The sequence below is a fragment of the Chlorocebus sabaeus genome, chromosome 24 (assembly GCF_047675955.1).
Source record: "Chlorocebus sabaeus isolate Y175 chromosome 24, mChlSab1.0.hap1, whole genome shotgun sequence".
Classification (NCBI taxonomy): domain Eukaryota; kingdom Metazoa; phylum Chordata; class Mammalia; order Primates; family Cercopithecidae; genus Chlorocebus; species Chlorocebus sabaeus.
The window spans coordinates 26,918,810-26,939,605 of record NC_132927.1 but is presented as its reverse complement, the minus strand read 5'-3'; the positions used below and the strand labels follow the sequence as shown (position 1 = coordinate 26,939,605).

The window sequence follows — 20,796 nt, the reverse complement described above, 5'->3', positions numbered from 1 at the left end:
TATTATTTAGTTGTGTGTTAAATGGCTTCTAAAAAGCTGGGGTCCTCAAAAGAATATTTAATATCTTTTAATTATGCTTCCCCCGAATCTTTTTTACTTTTGTTTGGTAAAATATTAATATGTTAATATTTTATATTACTATTATGAAAATAAAGCCAATTCTGTTTGAGTTAACAGTTATGAATTGTATACATATAAACTTACTTTTCTCTAACTCTCTTACTGCTTTTATCCCTACTCATACTTGTCTTTGGAAATAAGCTTAAAAATTACACAGGGTACATCTTAGGTAGCAATGCTCAATAGGAGGCATGTACATGTGTGTTTAGCTGCCTGGCTAGCTGGGTAGCAAACTATGTAGATTGGGGAAATGGAGAAAGGAAGGGTGTTTAATGTTGAGGCAGAATATTTCTGTTCTGAGAAAATACAGATAATTTTGTTGAGGGTAAAACTGTATATGTGTGTGTATATATGTATTGTAATAATAAAAAGATAAATATTGTTTTGTATTGTTATACCATATATAACGAAAAATCAGAAGATGTTTACCATATCCATCCCTCTTAATACAGCCATATTTTTTATTATATGGAATTGTAGCCCTGTTATCCTTGTATCATGGCTTATAATATTGATTGGTTTTACTTTTTTAAGTATTTCAATCTGTTATATTTAAGACTTCATTCACAATGATTTTTAATCCAGGGTAATTTGCTAAGTTCTTGACAAATAGGTCTGTCCCAGGGAAATAATGAGAATATAGCTTTATAGAATTTTCCATATTGTATTAAAATAATCACATGTACATCATTATAACTCAATCCATAACATAAGATTTTGTACAACAGTTTCTTTTTATGTGCTGGCATCATTAAGATTTAGTCTGCCCAGATCACCTATTAGTATCTCATTTATATATTATGAATTAAGATTATCTATTAATTTAAAAAACATTTTATCTATTGTCTTTCAAAATAGTATTAACTGAGGGTTTTTTTGTATGTGTTTTTCTATTTTGCTTGGCTTTTGAACATTACTGGACTCCTCATTTTAGAAGGTAATTATGTTTTCTTTTTCTCAAAAATTGTATTTCTTTGCTGTAAATGATCTTTAAAAAGGTAACATGTTTTTCTTTTATAGGAAAAACCTTTCAGCTCTACTCTCACAATCTTATAGCTTTGTTTGAACATGCCAAAAAACCAGGATTAGCTGCCCATATTCAAACTCACAGGTTTCCAGACCGCATACTACCAAGGTATAAAATATCATTTTGATTCTACTGAATGAGGGGAATTAGTGTTTACTTTAAAAATAGCCGGTATTTCTTGCCCAGTAAAAAACTTCGTCTTAATTTTCAAAAGTAGTTTACACTAAAGTGTATTATATCTGGAAAAGCTGAATGTTTTCTGAACTTGACCATGAGAATCAACTGTGGAAGTTTTATAATACAGACTATCAGGCCCTTCCTCAGTCCTATAAGGTCAGATAGTGTGGAGTTAGGATCCAAGACAGTTTTTTAAGCTCCTTTCTGTCTGATTCTGATGCAAGTGATTTACAAATCGCTGTATTGTAACCACTACTGTAGAGTACATTTATATTGCCTTATGTTTTCAGAAAATTCGCTTTAACAACAAAGATTCCTGATACAAAAGGCTGCCACAAATGTTGCATTGGTGAGTAAATGGTATTTCTCAAACTGAATGGTTAGAACTTTTAAGATCTTTACAATTATCTGAAGAGTCTTATGGAAACAAATAGGAAGGAGGGTAGGTTTTTAAAATTTGTTTTTAATAAGAAGTTAAGCTGCCATTAAAGTACAAGAATATAGACAGACATGGCATAGAAATGCTTAGAGATAAAAACCTTAGTGTTTTCTCAGAGCATAGTGTTCCTAGAGTTTTGTAACCATAGTTCCTGAGACTGTTTCTTTGCTAATATTCTAACTTTCATTTATTTAATATTTGCCATCTACCAGTTACTACCCATGTTTTATGAACATGTTTACAGGAGTTGAGCCAACTATGCAGTTAGAAGGAACAGTTCACACAAAAACAGCCTCACTTATGATACCAATTGCAAATTGGGGGATTCCCAAAACTACCCTCAGAATAAAAAAATTCACTAGAAGGTATCACAGAACTGGAAGCAGTTATACTCATAGTTACGATTACCATTTAGAACAGGGAAAGAATACAGATTAAATTCAGCCAAGGGAAGAAGTACATAAGGCAGAGTCCAGGAGAAGTACCAAACATGGAGCTTCTGTTGTCCTTCTCCCTGTGGTTAATGGACAGCACTACTTTTCCAGCATTGGTATGTGACAGTACACACAACCATTGCCAACCACAAGCTTATTCGAACCTCAGTGTCCAGAGTTTTTACGGGGGCTTCATTACAAAGGCGTGATTGATTGACCACCTTGCTGATCTCAGTATGCAGCCCCACTAGAGGTCATCTGATGTTGCATGACCCAAAGCCCTCACCCAAAATCACATTTTTGGTATTTCTGGCATGACCAGCCCTCACATTAAGACTATCCAGTGTGGCCAGTCCCCACCCGAAATCATTATTGTTATATTATCCAGTGACCAGAGTCCCCCAGACAAAGACAGTCCTGTCAAGCCTGACATTCCAAAGGCTTAGCAATTACCTCCCAGAAGCAGGACAGAGACCAGACCTTTTTTTGTGTGAGGTTAAATTCTTTACTACATAATTACCTCATTTAACCGTTAAACAACTCCATAATACTAATTATGTCACTAGTAAGTAACAGAACGTAGGAATCAGATTCAGGTTCAATGACTTCAGATCTTGAGTTCCTAACTTCCTATTTATTCTTTTGTTTGATCAATGAACTTGCACATTGATCTTTGTGCCACATAATAGTTTCACAGCATAGTCCATACTGTAAAACAAAAATGTTTAACCATAAATGTGCTATAAATAGAAGCACATTGTATGATTATTTTTCTGGGGAGAATCATGTCAATATCTATTATCAGATTCCCAAGATCTGTGATGCACAAAAGGCCTAGAAGCTTACAGTCTAAGATACAAACTCATAAATAATACTTTAGAGTTTAATGCAAATAACTATTCTTATAATCAATGATTATAATTATTAATGGAAATCAAATTTGGGAGAAGGAAGGAGCAATATGAATTTTTATAGATTTGAGTCAAGGATGTTATATCAAGATGAATTAATACATACAAGATGAATTATTTTCATCTTAAGTAGACATCTGTACCCTACTATACCAAAACGAGGTGCTTTTCAGTTGCCTCCTAGACCTTGTCAGAACTCATCTTGTAAATTTTCTTAGTAAATTCAGTTTGAATTTACTAAGAAACAGCTTTTTGGGGAGGCCAAGATGGGAGGATTGGTTGAGCCCAGGAGTTCAAGACCAGCCTGGGCAACATAGTGAGACCCCATCTCTTAAAAAAAAATTGAAAAATTAGCTGGGCATGGTCACATACGCCTATAGTCTCTGCTACTCAGGAAGCTGATGTAGGAGGATTGGTTGAGCCTGGGAGGATGAGGCTGCAGTTAGCCGTTACTGTGCCACTGCATTCTAGCCTGGGTGACAGAGCAAGACCCTGTCTCTTTAAAAAGAAAAAGAAAGAAGGAGGACAGGAAGGAGTGAGGAAGGGAAAAAAACAGCTTTTTAGGTTGCATATTAGGTTGTTATTGTGCTTGTAAAAAGTTCTTATGTTTCAGAACCTAGTATATGAAAGTTGTTTAGAAGTAAACGTATATAATTTAAAATCTAGATAAGAAAGTAAAACGGAAAAGGCAATGAAGCCAAAAGAAAAGACACAATCTTTTTTTATTTTCCACCCACTCTTGTCATCCTAGTTAACAGATGCAGTAAAAGTATTCAGTATTTTGAATGTGTCTGGGTTTTTTGTTTATTTCTTTCCAGTCAGAAACCCTTACACGGGACATAAATACCTTTGTGGAGCTTTGCAGTCTGGAATTGTTTTACTTCAGTGGTATGAGCCAATGCAGAAATTCATGTTGATAAAGGTATATATTATTTTGTTCACATTTTTCTCCTTTAGAAAACACTAGCGTATAACTGAAGCTAAAATTAAAAGATCCCAATACTACTATCTAGGGTCAGAACATTTATAGTTATTTGTAGTAGTTTATTTGATTTAGGGCTTTTTGTGTTCTTAGGATTTAATCTTTAACTGATATTAATAACTTCCAGAACCATCAGTCATAAAGATTAATATGGCCAATTCTCTAAGACACATTTTTATAGACCATTTATCCTTCTTATCATCTTAGAGGTAATCCTTTTTAGAACTAGATAAATGAAGAAGATGGGAGTCTTTCTGTTGAGTTTATTCAACAATGGTATGAATGGGGATATTGTTTCTGAATTATGGCTCTATTGTTTATTTTTTTGCAGCACTTTGATTTTCCTTTGCCAAGTCCTTTGAATGTTTTTGAAATGCTGGTGATACCAGAACAGGAATACCCTATGGTCTGTGTAGCGATTAGCAAAGGCACTGAATCGAATCAGGTAGTTCAGTTTGAGACAATCAATTTGAACTCTGCATCTTCATGGTTTACAGAAATTGGTGCAGGTAAGTATTTTTTACCTTATGTTAGAATATTGATACTTTTGTGTATAAAAGAAGCAAAACACCAGTGTGGGCTCTTTTAAATATTCAAAGCAGTTTCCCAAGTAAGCCCATAGAATCGTGTACATATGTTTATGATCTCTATTTGCCAGAGGTAGTTTGATACAAATTATTTAGAAAAGGAAATTTTTGATGATTTCTGACAGTGAAAAGTCTTAGTTGTTACCAGTGAATCTTTGACTTGCTAAGTAAATACATTTTCTAAGCAGTTCTTAAAATTTTATCAACTTCTCAAGCAAAGAGCTTCACTTATCCTGTTTTATCCTGTCTTCCCCCCTCACTTCTTAGAATCAGTGAGTGTGGCTTTCAGACTTGAATAGAAGCTTCTTAGGTGTTGCTTCTGAGCCTTTCCATTTAAATCAGACATATCTCAGTGAAAGATCTGAAAAAAAATGGGAAGTTTATTCCTAGACTTTAAAGTTAGAACAAATCATTCAATAAATCATTTTTTAAATCTGCATAATATGTGAAGTGGGTGGGGAGGGGTCTCCATTTTGCTGGTTTCCTGTTTGTTATGCTGGTGTATTTGGTCATTTATAATCCAGGTTTATTAGGCTATTTTTACATGTGCCAAGCAAGCTTTAGTTATGGCTGTTTCATTACTCACCACTGTTGTATTCTTTATCACCTTTTGAAGAAGTCTGTTACATGTATTATAAGTTTGATGCTTAATGCTTCTTATTAAATAACCTTTGGCTTTTGATAATTTATAAGCTAAGTTACAAGAACTCATTATAATATAGAACCTACACTAAATTCACTTTCAAAATAAGAATCAGTGAGAACCAGTGATATCCTGGTAAATATGTAACAACAGGCTCTTGAGGTGCAACCATTTATTAGAGTTGCCTATTTTTGTGGTACAAATACTCCACCCATGGCCAATTTCAAACAACCAACCTGATGTCATTTGGCTCACCAAATTCCTGAAAATTTAACTCAGTACAAGCCAGCTCCAGCATACACTGGTCTATAAACATATTCTTTATGGACCAGGTCACATTCTGTATCCTTCTACCTCCACCTGCACTCTGCCTTTTAAGTATGTTGATCAATGCTTTAGGTTGAGTTGGATGTATGCCCTGCTGTTATAGCTAACAGAAATGTACAAATGTATTGCTTTATTATCATGAGCTATAAACTGCCCAAATAGAAATATTTCCCCAGGCCGGGCACAGTGGCTCACACCTATAATGCCAGCACTTTGGGAGGCCAAAGTGGGTGGATCACCTGAGGTCAGGAGTTTGAGACCAGCCTGACCAACATGGTAAAACCCCGTCTCTACTAAAAATACAAAGTTAGCCGGGCATGGTGGTGTGTATCTGTAATCCCAGCTACTTGGGAGGCTGAGGCAGGAGAATCGCATGAACCTGGAAGGCAGAGGTTGCAGTGAGCCGAGATCGCACCATTGCACTCCAGCCTGGGCAACAAGAGCGAAACTCCATCTCAAAAAAGAGAAAAAGAAATATTTCCCTGTTCTTATTGCTCAAAGGAAAGGTTATGGGTCAATTTATTTAAAGGCAAGTTTTGGCTGACAGCCCAACTTCTTTTTTTTTGCTCATTAGCATGGTAGAAAGCAGGTCATTTAATACAACTATGTAATGTATATTTGTGACCACTTTCTTCTGGATGATATATTAGAAGGTTACATTGTTCAAGGCAAGAGTTCAGTGAGTCCTCTTTTTGAGTTTTGGGGTATGTTTGAGTTTGGGGGGGTTTTTTGAGGGTTTTGTTGTTTGCTTTGTTTTTTAATGCCTGAGGCGTACTATTCTACGTACTTTTAACATTGTCTTTGCTGAAATTAAAGCAGACCCCCAACTACTGTCTACCTGGGATCAAGGCTCTTTAAAGACCCAAATTACTTCCTGAGGGAGGGACAGGACTCTGCCTGAGGGTAATCATTGAGGTCACCTTCAGGCAGAGGTGAGGCAACCTTTCTAGTCCAGCACTTTGTCCTCCTTAGGTTTCCCCATTTTTATAAGTGATTTGTTAATCCAACTCCCAGCTGTGTTCATTGTTGAACAAAGAGGCTATGCCTTGAACTGGCAAGTTTTAACATTAAAATAAACTCCTATTCAAGACTCTTTTAGGCTCAGTCTGATTTGTCATTGCTGTATCCTCATCTCTAAGGATGGTGCTTAGCTTATGGTCAGCACTCAGTAAATATTTGTTGAATGAATGCCTGAACATAGAGTAGCTAAGAAAAACTATTTTTGAAGTGTTACATGAGGGACAGTTTATCAATTCTGTAGATCTGGATTCTTCACCATGTATAAGCTTTAGAAGGGCCACAGACACCCCAAAATATTATATGAAATTCTGTGTTTATGTTTGAATGTGCAGTTTCCAAGGGAGACAATGCATAGGCTTCCCAAAGAGGTATAGTTAAGAAGCACTGCTCTAAATAATCTAAAATCTTTTCTTAGATTCATCTAGACCATTCAAATAATCTGAGTGCTTAAAATGCATTGTTTTATCAGAAATTTTTTTTAATGTTATTACATCTATCAGCAGATGTTAGAAGCAGCCCATTAAATATCAGCAAAATGATGAGAGTTGTATCCTGCAAAGATGTTCTTGACAATATTGTTCATCATGTTACTCAGTGTCCTCTATGTAAAAGACCTCCCAGCCACCTATAAACACATACCTATGCCAGGAAAATTTCTCTGTTATTATAGATTCATTAATCCTGTGCCCTTTTGAATCACTGGCTTATTTTTAATTTAGGTTTGCTGTGATTCACCCAGCTGATCTTGTTTCTATCTCCCATTGGCTATATAAAGTGCAGAGCAAAACCTAGCCATTGTATATAGCATGCATCTTACTTTTCCTCCTCATATTTTACCTTTGCTTCATTTTATTTTTGTAACTTACCTTTCTAGACCTAGCTGAGGTATTAATTAAAGGTAATACTGACTTTTTTTCAGCTGAGTTAGCCATGCTTAGGACATATTTGTCTTAAATTGATTTACGTGCATTTTTTGAAAGATAACATCACAAAATATAAATTGTGTTAAATTTCAAAGATCAATTTTAAGTCACAGCAAAAGTCAGAATTTGTTTGTTTTCTAGGCTCTAGGTTTTAAAAGTATAATTGTAACCTTGTTTTTTACTCCCTAAGGCAGCCAGCAGTTAGATTCCATTCATGTAACACAGTTGGAAAGAGATACCGTTTTAGTGTGTTTAGACAGTAAGTACTATTTTTAATTTTATTTTGAGTATAGTACTTGATAAAGCAATTTTTTTATTCTGTTAAACCATAATTCAAGATTTTCACTTTGTTTTACTAAAAGTGTTATGTGTAATTTGTAAAGGAAAAAAATCACCTCTTATGGCTAAATATTTGAGCACCAAGGTAGCCATTTTTAAAGAAGTGTATATTTTTTAAAATAAGAGTGTTAATATTCAATATATACTGTAAAAAAAGAAAAGAAAATAATAGCAGAATTGCCATTTACCAGTGGAGGCACTCTTACAGTATTTTTTGCCATTTGGCATACTTGACTCAAGATAAATAGTTGAATGTTATTTAAGAATATTATTTGATATCCATGTAAAATCCACATATATCAAGGTGCATTTATTTTAGCAGATTTGCATGTCCAGTCTTGACTTGTTTATTTTTTTTTTTAAGAATTTGTAAAAATTGTAAATCTACAAGGAAAATTAAAATCAAGTAAGAAACTGGCCTCTGAGTTGAGTTTTGATTTTCGCATTGAATCTGTAGGTAAGTCTCCTTTTTTTCATAAATCAGTTTGCGATACTTATGATTATTAAAATTCATTCTGTACTTAGGGTTGTCTAGACCAGCACTGTCTCAGAAATTTCTGTAAAGATAAAAATGTTCTACGCCTGTAATCCCAGCACTTTGGGAGGCCAAGGTGGTCGGATCACAAGGTCAGGAGTTCAAGACCAGCCTGGCCAACATGGAGAAACCCCGTCTCTACTAAAAATACTAAAATTAGCTGGGTGTGGTGGCGGGCGCCTGTAATCCCAACTACTTGGGAGGCCAAGGCAGGAGAATCACTTGAACCCAGGAGGCGGACGTTGCAGTGAGCCGAGATCATGCCATTGCTCTCCAGTCTGGGTGACAAGAGCAAGACTCTATCTAAAAAAAAGATAGAAATGTTCTGTATCTGTGCTCTTAAATACAGTAGTGATTAAACATATATGGCTGTTAAGCACCTGAAACATGATTAGTGCTACATTTTCATTTTTTAGATTTTGATTCAAATTTTAATGTAAATAACAACGTATGGCCGGTTGCTCTCATATTTCACAGTGCAGGTTCAGACCATCATAAATCTTTTATTGTTTCCTGAATATTTAAAACTTGTAATCACTTTTAAAATTTCTGTTCATTATTCCCTTTGCTGCATTAAGTGAATTATACTTCCCCCGATTCTTTCCCAATCAGGAAGGTATTTGTGTGATGTGATAACAGTACCATAATTCTTTGCCATGTAAGATTCTGGGTGGTGGGTGTTGATATTACTGCTTTTAGATCTATTTTTATGTAAATAGCTAGTTCTCACAGGACTTGTAAACTTTTATGCCATTTAATTTGCTTCCTTGTCAATGAATGTTTTACTCTCTAATACTCATTGGTTTTATGATGAAAGTTACTACTGTTTATTATTGTTTGCATGCTCATTGATCATATGTCAGTATTTTCCCCAGGAGTGACAGAACTTGTGAAAAAAATCATGAGTGGAAACATTTTTAAACATTTCATGACATGAGTCTGCCATATATCAAAGGCACTAAAATGAAGTTGGCAATTTTTATTTGGGCCATAAACAATAACATGTACTTTATAATTACATACTTTTAAAAACACGATTTTCATTACCTAGAAAGTTTTTTATTTTTAAAAAGCATTTTAATATGTATTTCTCAATTGGAGTTTTACCTTATCGTAAAGTCAGTTTGTGCCTCTGTGTGAGATTTTACATGAAAAATAGTTTACTTATGATTGGGAAATTTAATTCACTAAAGCAAAAAACCTAAACTTTCTGTAAATGTCCAGACAAAAGGAATTTTGGAAACTAGTTTGTTCTTTTACTCCTTGTATTACATTTTTGTAGTATAAATTTTTTTGAGAGAGATTTTTGAGAGAGATTCTGACATAGGAATCCTTAATTCCTCTTCACTTTGAAACACACTGATACCTCAACTTTTTCAGATGTGCCAAATTATCTTCGTAATTTTAATTGTTACACAAAAGTTTGTTCCTCCTAGGCTACCATCTTTTCTTGCCAGTAAACCTTGGAATAATTACAAGCATCTTCCTGGGAAAAAAAAATGCCTTTACAACACCTCTTAAAAATAAAATCAGTAACTGGGTCAGTTAGTGAAACATATGTGATTGGTCATTGTCAAATACTTTCATTTTTATTGAGATTAATTATGTTCCCAGAACATTCATACATTAACTTTTTACAAAAAGTCAGTAGTCTAAAAAATAATTAATTTTCAATTACTTTCTTCAATCACCTTTAATCATGCTTTTCTAAATCTGTCTGTAATACTTATAATGGTTAAATACTAAGAATTTTATGTAAGAATTGACTCACAGATCCTAAATATTCAATGTGTGGTAAAATGTTGGATTGTGGGACAGGTTTATTTTATTTTTTATTTATATATTTTGTTTGAGACGGAGTCTTGCTCTTTCACCCAGGCTGGAGTGAAGTGGCATGATCTAGGCTTACTGCAGCCTCCACCTCTGGGGTTCAGCCTCCTGAGTAGCTGGGACTACAGACGCAGGCCACCATGCCCGGCTAATTTTTGTATTTTTAGTAGATACAGGGTTTCACCATATTGGTCAGGCTAGTCACGATATCCTGACCTTAGGTGATCCACCCACCTCAGCCTCCCAAAGTGCTGAGATTACAGGGATGAGCCACCGTGCCCGACCAGGTTTATTTTTTAAAATTTCTTTTGTTACAGGGAAAATGTGAACATAAATTAAAAATGCTTGTTTAGGGCTACTTCTGAATATGTAATAGTATTTAAACAACAATGTTTTTAATGCAAAAACCCAATTATATATGTTTTTATGATTTTATTCATTTAAGACAAAAGATACACTGTATGAAAGAAACGAATATGCCAACATCCACCTTATCTGAAGTTAGTTCATGTTTACATGAATGGCTTTTGTATGTATCTTCGAAGACTTGCATAACCCTACCTCAGTAAATTACTTGAGCTTAGGCATGTCTTAGCCACAAAAATGTTGAGAAATAATGGTCCAGACAGTGGAATTTTGCACTAGACACTCAAATAGGCTTATATTATCATTTATTAAAAATAGAGAAAATGTATAGTGAAATGCTCTGTGCTTTATATTAGTTTCATTTCTCCCTTATCATTTTTAGTATGCCTTCAAGACAGTGTGTTGGCTTTCTGGAAACATGGGATGCAGGGTAAAAGCTTCAAGTCAGATGAGGTAAGCCTTCTCAGATTACCTCCACTGACTCCCACTAACAATTTTAAATGTTGAAGCACTCATTTTATGCATTTCCTCTCTGAACCTACATTACTATGTTTAGTGCTTTTAATGCTATGAACTGGTAGAACAAAAGAGCCAGTATTTTCCCTTCAAATATGTTCATTTTTGTATCATAATTCAGAATTCTCAGTGGCCACCAGGAATTGCAAAATATAAGTTCACACAATTTCATTTATCTAATTTGTAATTTGTAAATGTGATTGCTAAGTTTGTAAAACTTTTCTAAATTTAATATGTGTTTTCCATAATGTATAAATATGTAGCTTCTTTTTAAATATATTTTAAAATCTACTTACTGAAGCATAGGACTAAGGGAAATCTAAGAAAATTGACTCATTTAGTAACTATTGAGTACCAGCTATGTTCAAGACACTTATTGTAAATATCAAATAAAACCTACTGTGTTCTAGGTACTTTACAAATATTTGCTTATTTCAGGCTCAAAATAACCCAGTAGAGGTAGATACTATTCATATTGCCATTTTTACAGGTACAGAGTGGTTAAGTAACTCGCCCAGAGTTACATAACTAGTGAAGTAGAAGAGTCTGGATTTGACGGGTCTCTTTTAATCACTTCTACCTGAGATAATTAGGATACATTTCATGCAGGAGATGGGATTTGGGCCTCCAACTTGAGGGATGAGTCCTACTAGCTAAGATAATACTAACAGAGACATTTCCCATTTATGTGAGTACTTGTGTGTTCTTCTAACCATGGCCTAACAAATTTGTGAACTAACTTAAAGCTCAAAAACTTCTGTTTGCTTTTACCTTTAGTTTTATCCACACTCTTACTTATATATAAATGAATATTCGTACCTCTTATATGAACGCAGAATTAGAATGCTTCCAGGAAGAAATGATATAAATCAGCTGTCTTTGAATATATAGGTTTATCTTGTTACTGATACATGTCACTAAATGTCACCAAGTCTCTGCACTTGATGAAACCTACAGTCCTACTTACTATCATACAGTTAATTATTCTTAAATGCTATTTTCATTTTGTCACTCCTGTGGTTAGAAATCTACAGAAGGTCCTTGTTTCTTACTATATCAAATATTGATTCCATTTCCTAAATATCTATTTTTAACTTATCTTTTTTTTTTTTTTTTTTTTTTTTTTGGAGACGGAGTCTAACTCTGTCGCCCAGGGTGGAGTGTAGTGGCATGATCTTAGCTCACTGCAACCTCTGCCTCATGGGTTCAAGCGATTCTCCTGCCTCAGCCTCTTGAGTAACTGGGATTACAGGCATGCACTACCACACCTAGCTAATTTTTGTATTTTTAGTAGAGACGGGGTTTCACCATGTTGGCCAGGCTGGTCACAAACTCCTGACCTCAGGTGATCCACCTGACTTGGCCTCCCAACGTGCCGGGATTACAGGCACGAGCCCCACACCTGGCCTATTTTTAACTCATCTTGTTTACCCATTTTTTAGCTTATGTTCTGATCCTTCAACTTGGGTCTAGCTGAAGTCTTGACCTCTTTCATAAAGTCATACTCAATCGTTCCAGTCCACAATGATTAGAATATCTCTGAACTTAATACTCTGAAAAATCAGCTCCAACTAGTATAACACCTAATTTACTTTCTGATTCAAGCTTATTAATTCTATTTTCCCAGGTAGACTGCAGATTCCTTGATATCAGACTTTTTGTTGTTGTTGTTACTTATTTTATATCTACATTGTCTTAGTGTGGGTTCCTCTAAAAGTAGACCGTAAGACAAGGACTCAAATGCAGATAGTTTATTTGGGAATAGATTCCAGAAAACAAGTGATGGAATGAGGAATGGAGAATAAAAAGGGGCAAAAAGCCAGTAAAGAACACATTAATAAGCTAGTTCCCACAAAGAGCAACTGGGGCTTAATCCAGTAGGGACCACTGAAGAATGGAGCAAAATACACCTCAGAATTGACTCATTTGTAGGTGAGGAGGCTGGAGCATTTATGCAGCAACTGCTACCCCATGTTGGTTAAGGCCTGCCCCCTGGTATACAAACTGCGGACACTTTGGGATAGCACCTGCACATGGCTGAGCACGCTCTGCAGCTTTGCAGAAAACAGACTATAGGGTCTTGCTCTGTTGCCTAAGCTGGAATGCAATGATGCAATCATAGTTCACTGTATCCTTGAACTCCTGAGCTCAAGCGATCCTCCTACTTCAGCCTCCTGAGCAGCTAGGACTACAGGCATGCACCACTATGCCCAGCTAAAATTTTTAAATATTTTTGTAGAGACAGGGTCTCACTGTGTTGCCCAGACTGGTCTCAAATCCTGACCTCAAGCCTTGGCCCCCAAAGGAGCTCTGCAGTCCAACAATACCTGTATTCAAGTCTTGAGTCTATCCATTATATGACCTTGAACAACTTATTTAACCTCTTGGAGTCTTAGTTTCTTCTTCAATGATATGAGAATTATAATGCATATCACAGAGTTCTTCTAAGTAGAGTGCCTGACCCATACTAGATGTTCCATAAATGTGGGTTCATTTCTGATAATATGCAGTCAAAAAAACTTACTGAAATTTCTTTTATTTGAGGATTTAAGTCTACCAATAAGTATTTATTGTGTTAATAATTGCTGTCTAAATTAATTTTAAATTATTATTAAGGCAATATGAAGAGTAAGATGTTACTGATAGGTATTTTTCTTTCCTAGGTTACCCAGGAGATTTCAGATGAAACAAGAGTTTTCCGCTTATTAGGATCAGACAGGTAATAGTTTGGTTGTATTAATTTAATTACCAAAGAGGTTCAAAGATCATACTCTTAATTATACTGTCAGTCTGTAGTTGTTTCAAACAAAACACTTAGAAGCTCATTGACTTAGATAAATTTCTCTGTGTCTTTACTGAAAGAATTAGTAATATTTTAATAAGTTGACCAGCAATCTTTTGTCAGCATGATGATTGTCATTCTAGAGACAGTTATATTCAACTGAGACAAAATGTGTTGGTATAAATGTTGATGTCCCTAGTACCATGAGAGCTATTCTGGGCCCCTATGTTTTCATTTCTTCCTGGTGTGCTACCTTCCGTCAACTATTAGGAATATGTACCTCCTGATGATACTTGCTTTTATATTGGAAAATGCCTGATTCAGTTTCTAAAGTTAATCTAAGTTAAAAAGAATTATGTGGTCTCTTTATACCCCAAATAAAAGACAAGTTGCAAAACTATCATCTTATGAAAAAAAGGTAGGAGCTGTAGCTTTTGATATCCAAAATCTACTGCCTACTTCTTTTTTTTCTTTTTTTTTTTAAGACGGTTTCACTCCGTCACTCAGCTGCCTACTTCTATAACTAATAAAATACCCATTCCTTCCTCTTTTCCCACCAAAAGTTGTTACTAAAGCAAAATTGGCTATAGTGGTATGCATTAGTCCTGAGACAAGGATTGGGAACCTCTGGTCTTCAGGTTCACATTGCTTCAGTTTTAGATACTTGAGGAAGGAGAGGGAAATGGAGTCATAACTCCAAAAAAATTGTGAACAGAGTTTTATAGGAGAACAGAAATTTTTCAAAAAATGATGACTACCCTCAGTGAATAGAAAAGGTAAGCCCACAAAGCATGGCAACTTAGTGAGTAGTCCAGCCAACAAAAAGAGAATTTGAGAATCATCTGGTAAATGACTCTAGAACTAGAATGAGAGGCTCTTTGCTTTTCCAGGAAGGGCTGAGAAAAGAATTGTGGGCTGAGCGCAGTGGCTCACGCCTGTAATTCCACCACTTTGGGAGGCCAAAGCAGGTGGATCACCTGTCTCTACTAAAAATACAAAAAGTAGCCAGGTGTGGTGGCATGTACCTGTAATCCCAGCTACTCGGAAGGTTGAAGCAGAATTGCTTGAACCCAGGAGGTGGAAGTTGCAGTGAGCCAAGATCACACCACTGCACTTCAGCCTGGGCGGCAGAGCAAGACTGTCTCCAAAAAAAAAAAAAAAAAAAAAAATTGTGGATCATCCATTGATCCTGGTGTAGATAATCCTTTAATGAGACCAAGCATGAGAGAATTCAGCTTGGTAGAGGGTTGGCATCAGAGGCCGTTTCTCTCGGTTCCTTGTTTCCTTCTACCTTCTCCACCCAGAGCTTGCTTTATCACTTTTCCCTTCCCCATTCATATTCTCTGTCCACTCTATCACTATTTGCTCCAAAAAACTATTTCCTTCAGACTGTTGCATTGCTCTGCTTGTCTTCTTACATGGGCATCTCCTTGATTTTAAGATATATATCTAAACAGAGTTTTTGTTTTGTTTTATCTTTAAAAGTGGTTAAAAATTTATTTTGTTGCTGGGCACAGTGGCTCATGCCTGTAATCCCAGCACTTTGGGAGGCTGAGGCAGGTAGATCACCTGAGGTCAGGAGTTTGAGACCAGCCTGTCCAACATGGAGAAACCCATCACTGCTAAAAATACAAAAAAATTAGCTGGGGTTGGTGGTGCATGCCTGTAATTCCAGCTACTCGGGAGGCTGAGGCAGGAGGATCGCTTGAACCCAGGATGTAGAGGTTGCAGTGAGCTGAGATCACGCCGTTGCACTCCAGCCTGGGCAGCAAGAGTGAAACTCCATCTAAAAATAAAAATAAATAAAAATAAAAATTATTTTGTTGCTTAAGTATAGATATTTGTGTCTAGGAAAAAAAACTAAGCATGTCAAAATTTTAATAGCGGTTAACTCTGGGCAGTTGGATTATAGGTAATTATATTTTCCCTTTCTACTTTTCTGTAATGTCTAATATAAAGTATCTATGACTTTTTAAAAATGTTTTCATTATTAAAGTAATAACATGCTAATTATAGAAAATTCATACACTAGAAAAATAAGTGTTATGTGCAAATTTTTTCTCCCATTCCTCCTCTAGAAACTTTTTTCTCTGTGTGGGTATATTATTTTTTATTTTGTTCTCAAACTCTCTTCCCCACAATTAAAATGTTTGGAATAGCACTTGATTTTTTTTTTCCTATCAGTCCTTTGATTGGACTCTTTCTCCACTTTTGTTCCGCAACTAGGGAGAGGGGCCCCATTTCATACTTTTTTAAAAAAGCTATTTCAAATACCTTGAAGAACAGTTTGGACGAGTGTCTCTTAAGAGTCCTATTTTATTCTCTTGGCTCTTCTTCCATCCTCTTCCTGTTAGTGTAAATTCCTAAAGTATTATATTATACCTTTTGTTGGCATAAATGAGTAAGCATATTTTGTTTGTTGTTTTTTGTTTGAGAAGGGGTCTCACTCTCTCCACCCAGGCTGAGGCGCAGTGGCACAATCACAGTTTACTGCATCCTCAAACTCTTCAACTCAAGGGATCCTCCTGCCTCAGTGTCCTGAGTAGCTGGGACTACAGGCGCAGGCTTCCACACTCAGCTAATTATTTTATTTTTTTGTAGAGATGGGGTCTTGCCATCTTGCTCAGGCTGGTCTCAAACTCCTGGGCTCAAGCGATCCCCCTGCCTCAGCCTCCCAAAGTCCTGGGATTACAAGTGTGAGCCACCACACCCAGCCCAGATATTTTAGTTGGAATAAGATAATGAGACTATCCCAAAATGTCTTCAATATTTTATATTAATCAATTCTTATTGTGTTTTAAAGCTGTAAAATGTAAAGCCGAATTTGATTGTGCATCTGTGATCCTTATGTAATCTTACTGAAATGTGAACAATGATATTCTTTCCTAGTTTGATGTTAGTATTTGATGTATGAAATCTGCAGTTACTCTTAAACAAGCCCTTTGTTTTGGTTTAATTACAGGGTTGTCGTTTTGGAAAGTAGGCCAACAGAAAATCCTACTGCACACAGCAATCTCTACATCTTGGCTGGACATGAAAATAGTTACTAAGCAACAGAAACTGATCTCAAATGACAGGAAAATGAATATACTCCACTGAAAGGAAAAATAAGGAAACTCAATACAAACTGCACTATGATTTGCTTTAACTGTTATGGGTTATATTGCAAATGATCTGTACTTTAGGGTAGAATTCAATATTTTCTGCAGCTGGAAACAGCTAGTCTATCTCTTGCCACTGTGTGGTGGTTATATCAAGTTTGCTTAATAAAAGCTAAGAGACAAATAGTCCTCTAGTTCCAGGAAACACAGTCTTTTTTAAAAAAAAAATAATAATAATGTTTGTAACAAGGGTGTCATGGTATTTTTAGATAACTCATGATTATCTTAAGAGAGATAAATTTAGTGATCATTTTATACCATGTCTTATTCCTTCTTAATGAACATAATTTGATAAATTCTCAAGCAAGGTTTTCACTTTTATATTGGCCATTCTGTATGTTTTTGTAAAATAGAATATTTAATCCTTATTTATTAATCTCTTGCTGGAGTGGTGTAATGTATCTAACTTTTGGCAAAGGAGGGTTGCAGAGCAGCTTAAATTTTTTTATAATGTATAAGAATTTTGTTTATCTTTTAAGAGTAGTAAAGTACTTTGAGTGTTTGGGGTTCAACACACACATGCAATTTTGCTTAACAAAAGTATTTTATAATACAGTTTCATACAGAATTACTTTAAAAGGGAGTTTTATGTTTTCAACTACAGATAGTTGTAAGGGATCATACAGAAGATATTGATGATAGTTGAAATATTCTTAGAATGGGTGTGTATGTCTAGGCGTGTCTACCATGTGTATGTATTCTTGACAAGCAGTATAAAATACCTGTGATTTTTCTTTACATTAGGGATAATGCATAAGGAATTAATCTTCGTATATATTATCATCCCTAATGTAGAGGGGGGAAGTATTTAACTGCCCATGATATGTATTTTACTTATACTATGCCAGAAAGGAAACTGTAAAGTAATTACACATGTAATCTTGGGTTTTTCACATACGTAGGTATTCATTTTGAGTAGGTTTAAGAAGAAAAAAGATCTTTAAATGAATTGAATTTCTGATGGGATAGTATCATTAAGTATTTAAAAGCCAGTATTCTAAAAATAATAAAGGGTAGGGTCATTTTTGAGTTTGTTTTTCTTTTGCTATTGTTAATATTCAAAATTAAAGTGTTACATTGGTACCTGTTGTCTTAATGCATTTATTGAGAACAGCATTGAGATGATGAACAAGGGGTTAGCAATAGCAAACTATAGAATTATTTTGACTAATTACCTAAGAGGAAAACAGTATAAGTATCTCATTCAGTATTTAGCAATTCTGTAAAATAAGTATTATCTCCATTTTTCAGATGAGGAAATAAGAGTTTAGCAAGGTTAAGAGATCTACCCAATTTACACAGCAAGTTAGCAGTTGAGCCTGACCATGAGTCTTCTGACTCTGTTTTTTTCACTATGCAATATGCAAACAATAAAATGTTATACAAATGAAATATAAAGGTATTTATTCTTTAAAAATGCACATATGATAATGATTTCATTAAGTGTGTGGCTGTTTATTTTGGATATGTTAAGAATACTGGATACGGTAGATGACAGAGGGACTATCCTCAAAACAGAGGACATTTACATGATGGATAAGAAGGCCAGCATCCTCCTTTTCTTACTGAATCCTGGCAGCCAGATCTTTACCATTCCACGATGGAATACTGAAGAGTCTTCTCTGTGAAATCTCACCAATGCAAGTGAAAAGGCCTAATTAAGATCTTGATGTCAGCCATGTCCCAGCTCAACTGCCCAGCTACATAACACTACCGTGAAAATCATAGTTGGCATGCCCACTAGCCCACGCATTGTGTCTAGACCTTGCAGTTAGTCTTTTAGTCCTGTGCTCTTAAAAATGAGCAAACAACCAAGGATTACAAATAAATGAAAGAGAAAAAATAGTCTAGGGAAAACACTTAGAGGAAACAGACTATGAAGGGTAAGGAGAACATCAAAAGAAAAAGTATTTTCAGAAGGATGTTGCAACCATGAGTCAAGGGCAGGGGACTTTTAAAAAGTTGGGTTTCAAAAAAACAAAAAGAGCTCTTAGAAAATAATATGATAGCATAGCTGAATAATTCAATTAGAAGACTTAGAATATAAAGTTAAAATTTCTCAAAGAAAAATTTAAAATGGAAATGTCAAAGAAAGAAGTTAAGAAAATTGACAGCCCAGGAGGCCTAATATGTAATCTTCCAGAGTTCCAAAAAGAAATCATTGGAGTGTTTCAATAATTTTTTCAGTATTAAGGAATATCAGATTCTAGATTGAAAGAACACAGTGGATGAAAAAGACCTTTACCAAAGCACATCATTATGAAATTTCAAGGACACTGGAATCAAAAAGAAGATCTACATTTCCAGAGGAAAAGGTCAGGTCAGATACCAAGGAATAAGACTCAGGATACCTTTATTTTTATTTTTTGAGGCAGGGTCTTGCTCTGTCACCCAAGCTGGAGTGCAGTGGCACAGTCTCGACTCACTGCAACCTCCACCTCCCAGGCTCAAGCCATCCTCCTGCCTCAGCCTCCCGAGTAGCTGGGACTACAGGCGCCCACCACCATGCCCAGCTAAATTTTTTTTGTATTTTTTATAGAGACAGAGTTTCACCATGTTGCCCAGGCTGGTCTCAAACTCCTGAGCTGAAGCAGTCCGCCCACCTCAGTCTCCCAAAGTGCTGGGATTGCACGTGTGAGCCACTGCATCCAGCCCCGAATAGCTTTAAATTTCAACAGAAGCAATGCCTTCAAACTTCTGAAAGAAATGTCCAACCTAACATTCTGTATCTGACTAAATGTAACATAAAGGTCAAATGAAGAGTATAAAAAAAGTTCCTCCTATATATCTTTTCTCAGGAAGCTACTAAAGGATGTGCTTCATAAAAAGGCATAAACCAAACAAAATGACACAGGATGCAGGAAATGGGATTTAGCACAGGAGAGAAATGAAAGAAATCCCCAGACGATGAGGATGGAATATCCGAGGATGGAATATCCAAAGATGACCACTACACCAGGCTCAGAGAGTACATTGAAGCACATCAGAAGATCCTGGTGACACGTTTTTAGAAAGATTAATAAAATATCCAATTATCTTAGATCTTAAGAGTGAGGCAACCAGCAAAGTAAGAGGGTCCTCCTGAAACAAAGCCTGAGTCAAGAACATGGGTTAGTTTATTTTAGAGATCCCAGAAACTAGGAGTGAGGGACTTGTGATACTGTGAAGGAGAAAGGGAAAAAGTCAATATAAAACATGGTGTATTATTGAGGTCATTTCTGTGTAAACAGTGGGAACTTGATTCCACCAGGTCCTCAAGCTATATGATAGCTCCCCGAATTGCCTCCTGAAAGACAAGTGGTTGGAGCATTTATCTATACACTGTCATTTTTCACTCATCAAGTTGCTGCCAAGGGCATTATCTCCTTGCACATGGGCCAGTTTGCACATGGGCATAGTAGGCTCCGTGTCAGAGAAGACCCTGAGACAGAAAGCTGAAAGAGGAAAGGGGTCTTCAGTTCTCACGGAACTGTCCACTGATACTGGCTGGAATCAAAAGGTGGGTGGAGGAGATGATTTTCAAGGCTCCAGGGTTCAATCAGAGATGACAATGATTCTGAAGAAAAACTAACCAAACCAAACAAAAAACTGGCAGTTAACTCCAGGAAAGCAAAATGGGCACAAAAGAAAAATTATGACCAGTGGTTGAATGGCATAATAATGTTAACAAAATATTC

At 35.8% G+C, this 20,796-nt stretch overlaps 1 protein-coding gene across 5 annotated transcripts in view; it reads left to right on the top strand.

Moving 5' to 3' along the window:
* Nucleotides 1-18,202, top strand: part of MAP4K5 (mitogen-activated protein kinase kinase kinase kinase 5) — a 106,776-nt gene extending 88,574 nt beyond the window's left edge. For all 5 annotated transcript variants that reach the window (XM_073010969.1, XM_073010970.1, XM_073010968.1 and 2 more), the window contains 9 exons: nt 1,141-1,255; nt 1,615-1,673; nt 3,927-4,030; nt 4,422-4,599; nt 7,781-7,849; nt 8,294-8,386; nt 11,043-11,113; nt 13,840-13,895; nt 16,921-18,202. In XM_073010969.1, the coding sequence (XP_072867070.1) occupies nt 1,141-1,255; nt 1,615-1,673; nt 3,927-4,030; nt 4,422-4,599; nt 7,781-7,849; nt 8,294-8,386; nt 11,043-11,113; nt 13,840-13,895; nt 16,921-17,008 (833 nt within the window). In that variant the 3' untranslated portion in view covers nt 17,009-18,202. The remainder of the gene's footprint in view (nt 1-1,140; nt 1,256-1,614; nt 1,674-3,926; nt 4,031-4,421; nt 4,600-7,780; nt 7,850-8,293; nt 8,387-11,042; nt 11,114-13,839; nt 13,896-16,920) is intronic.
* The last annotated feature ends 2,594 nt before the right edge of the window (nt 18,203-20,796 follow it).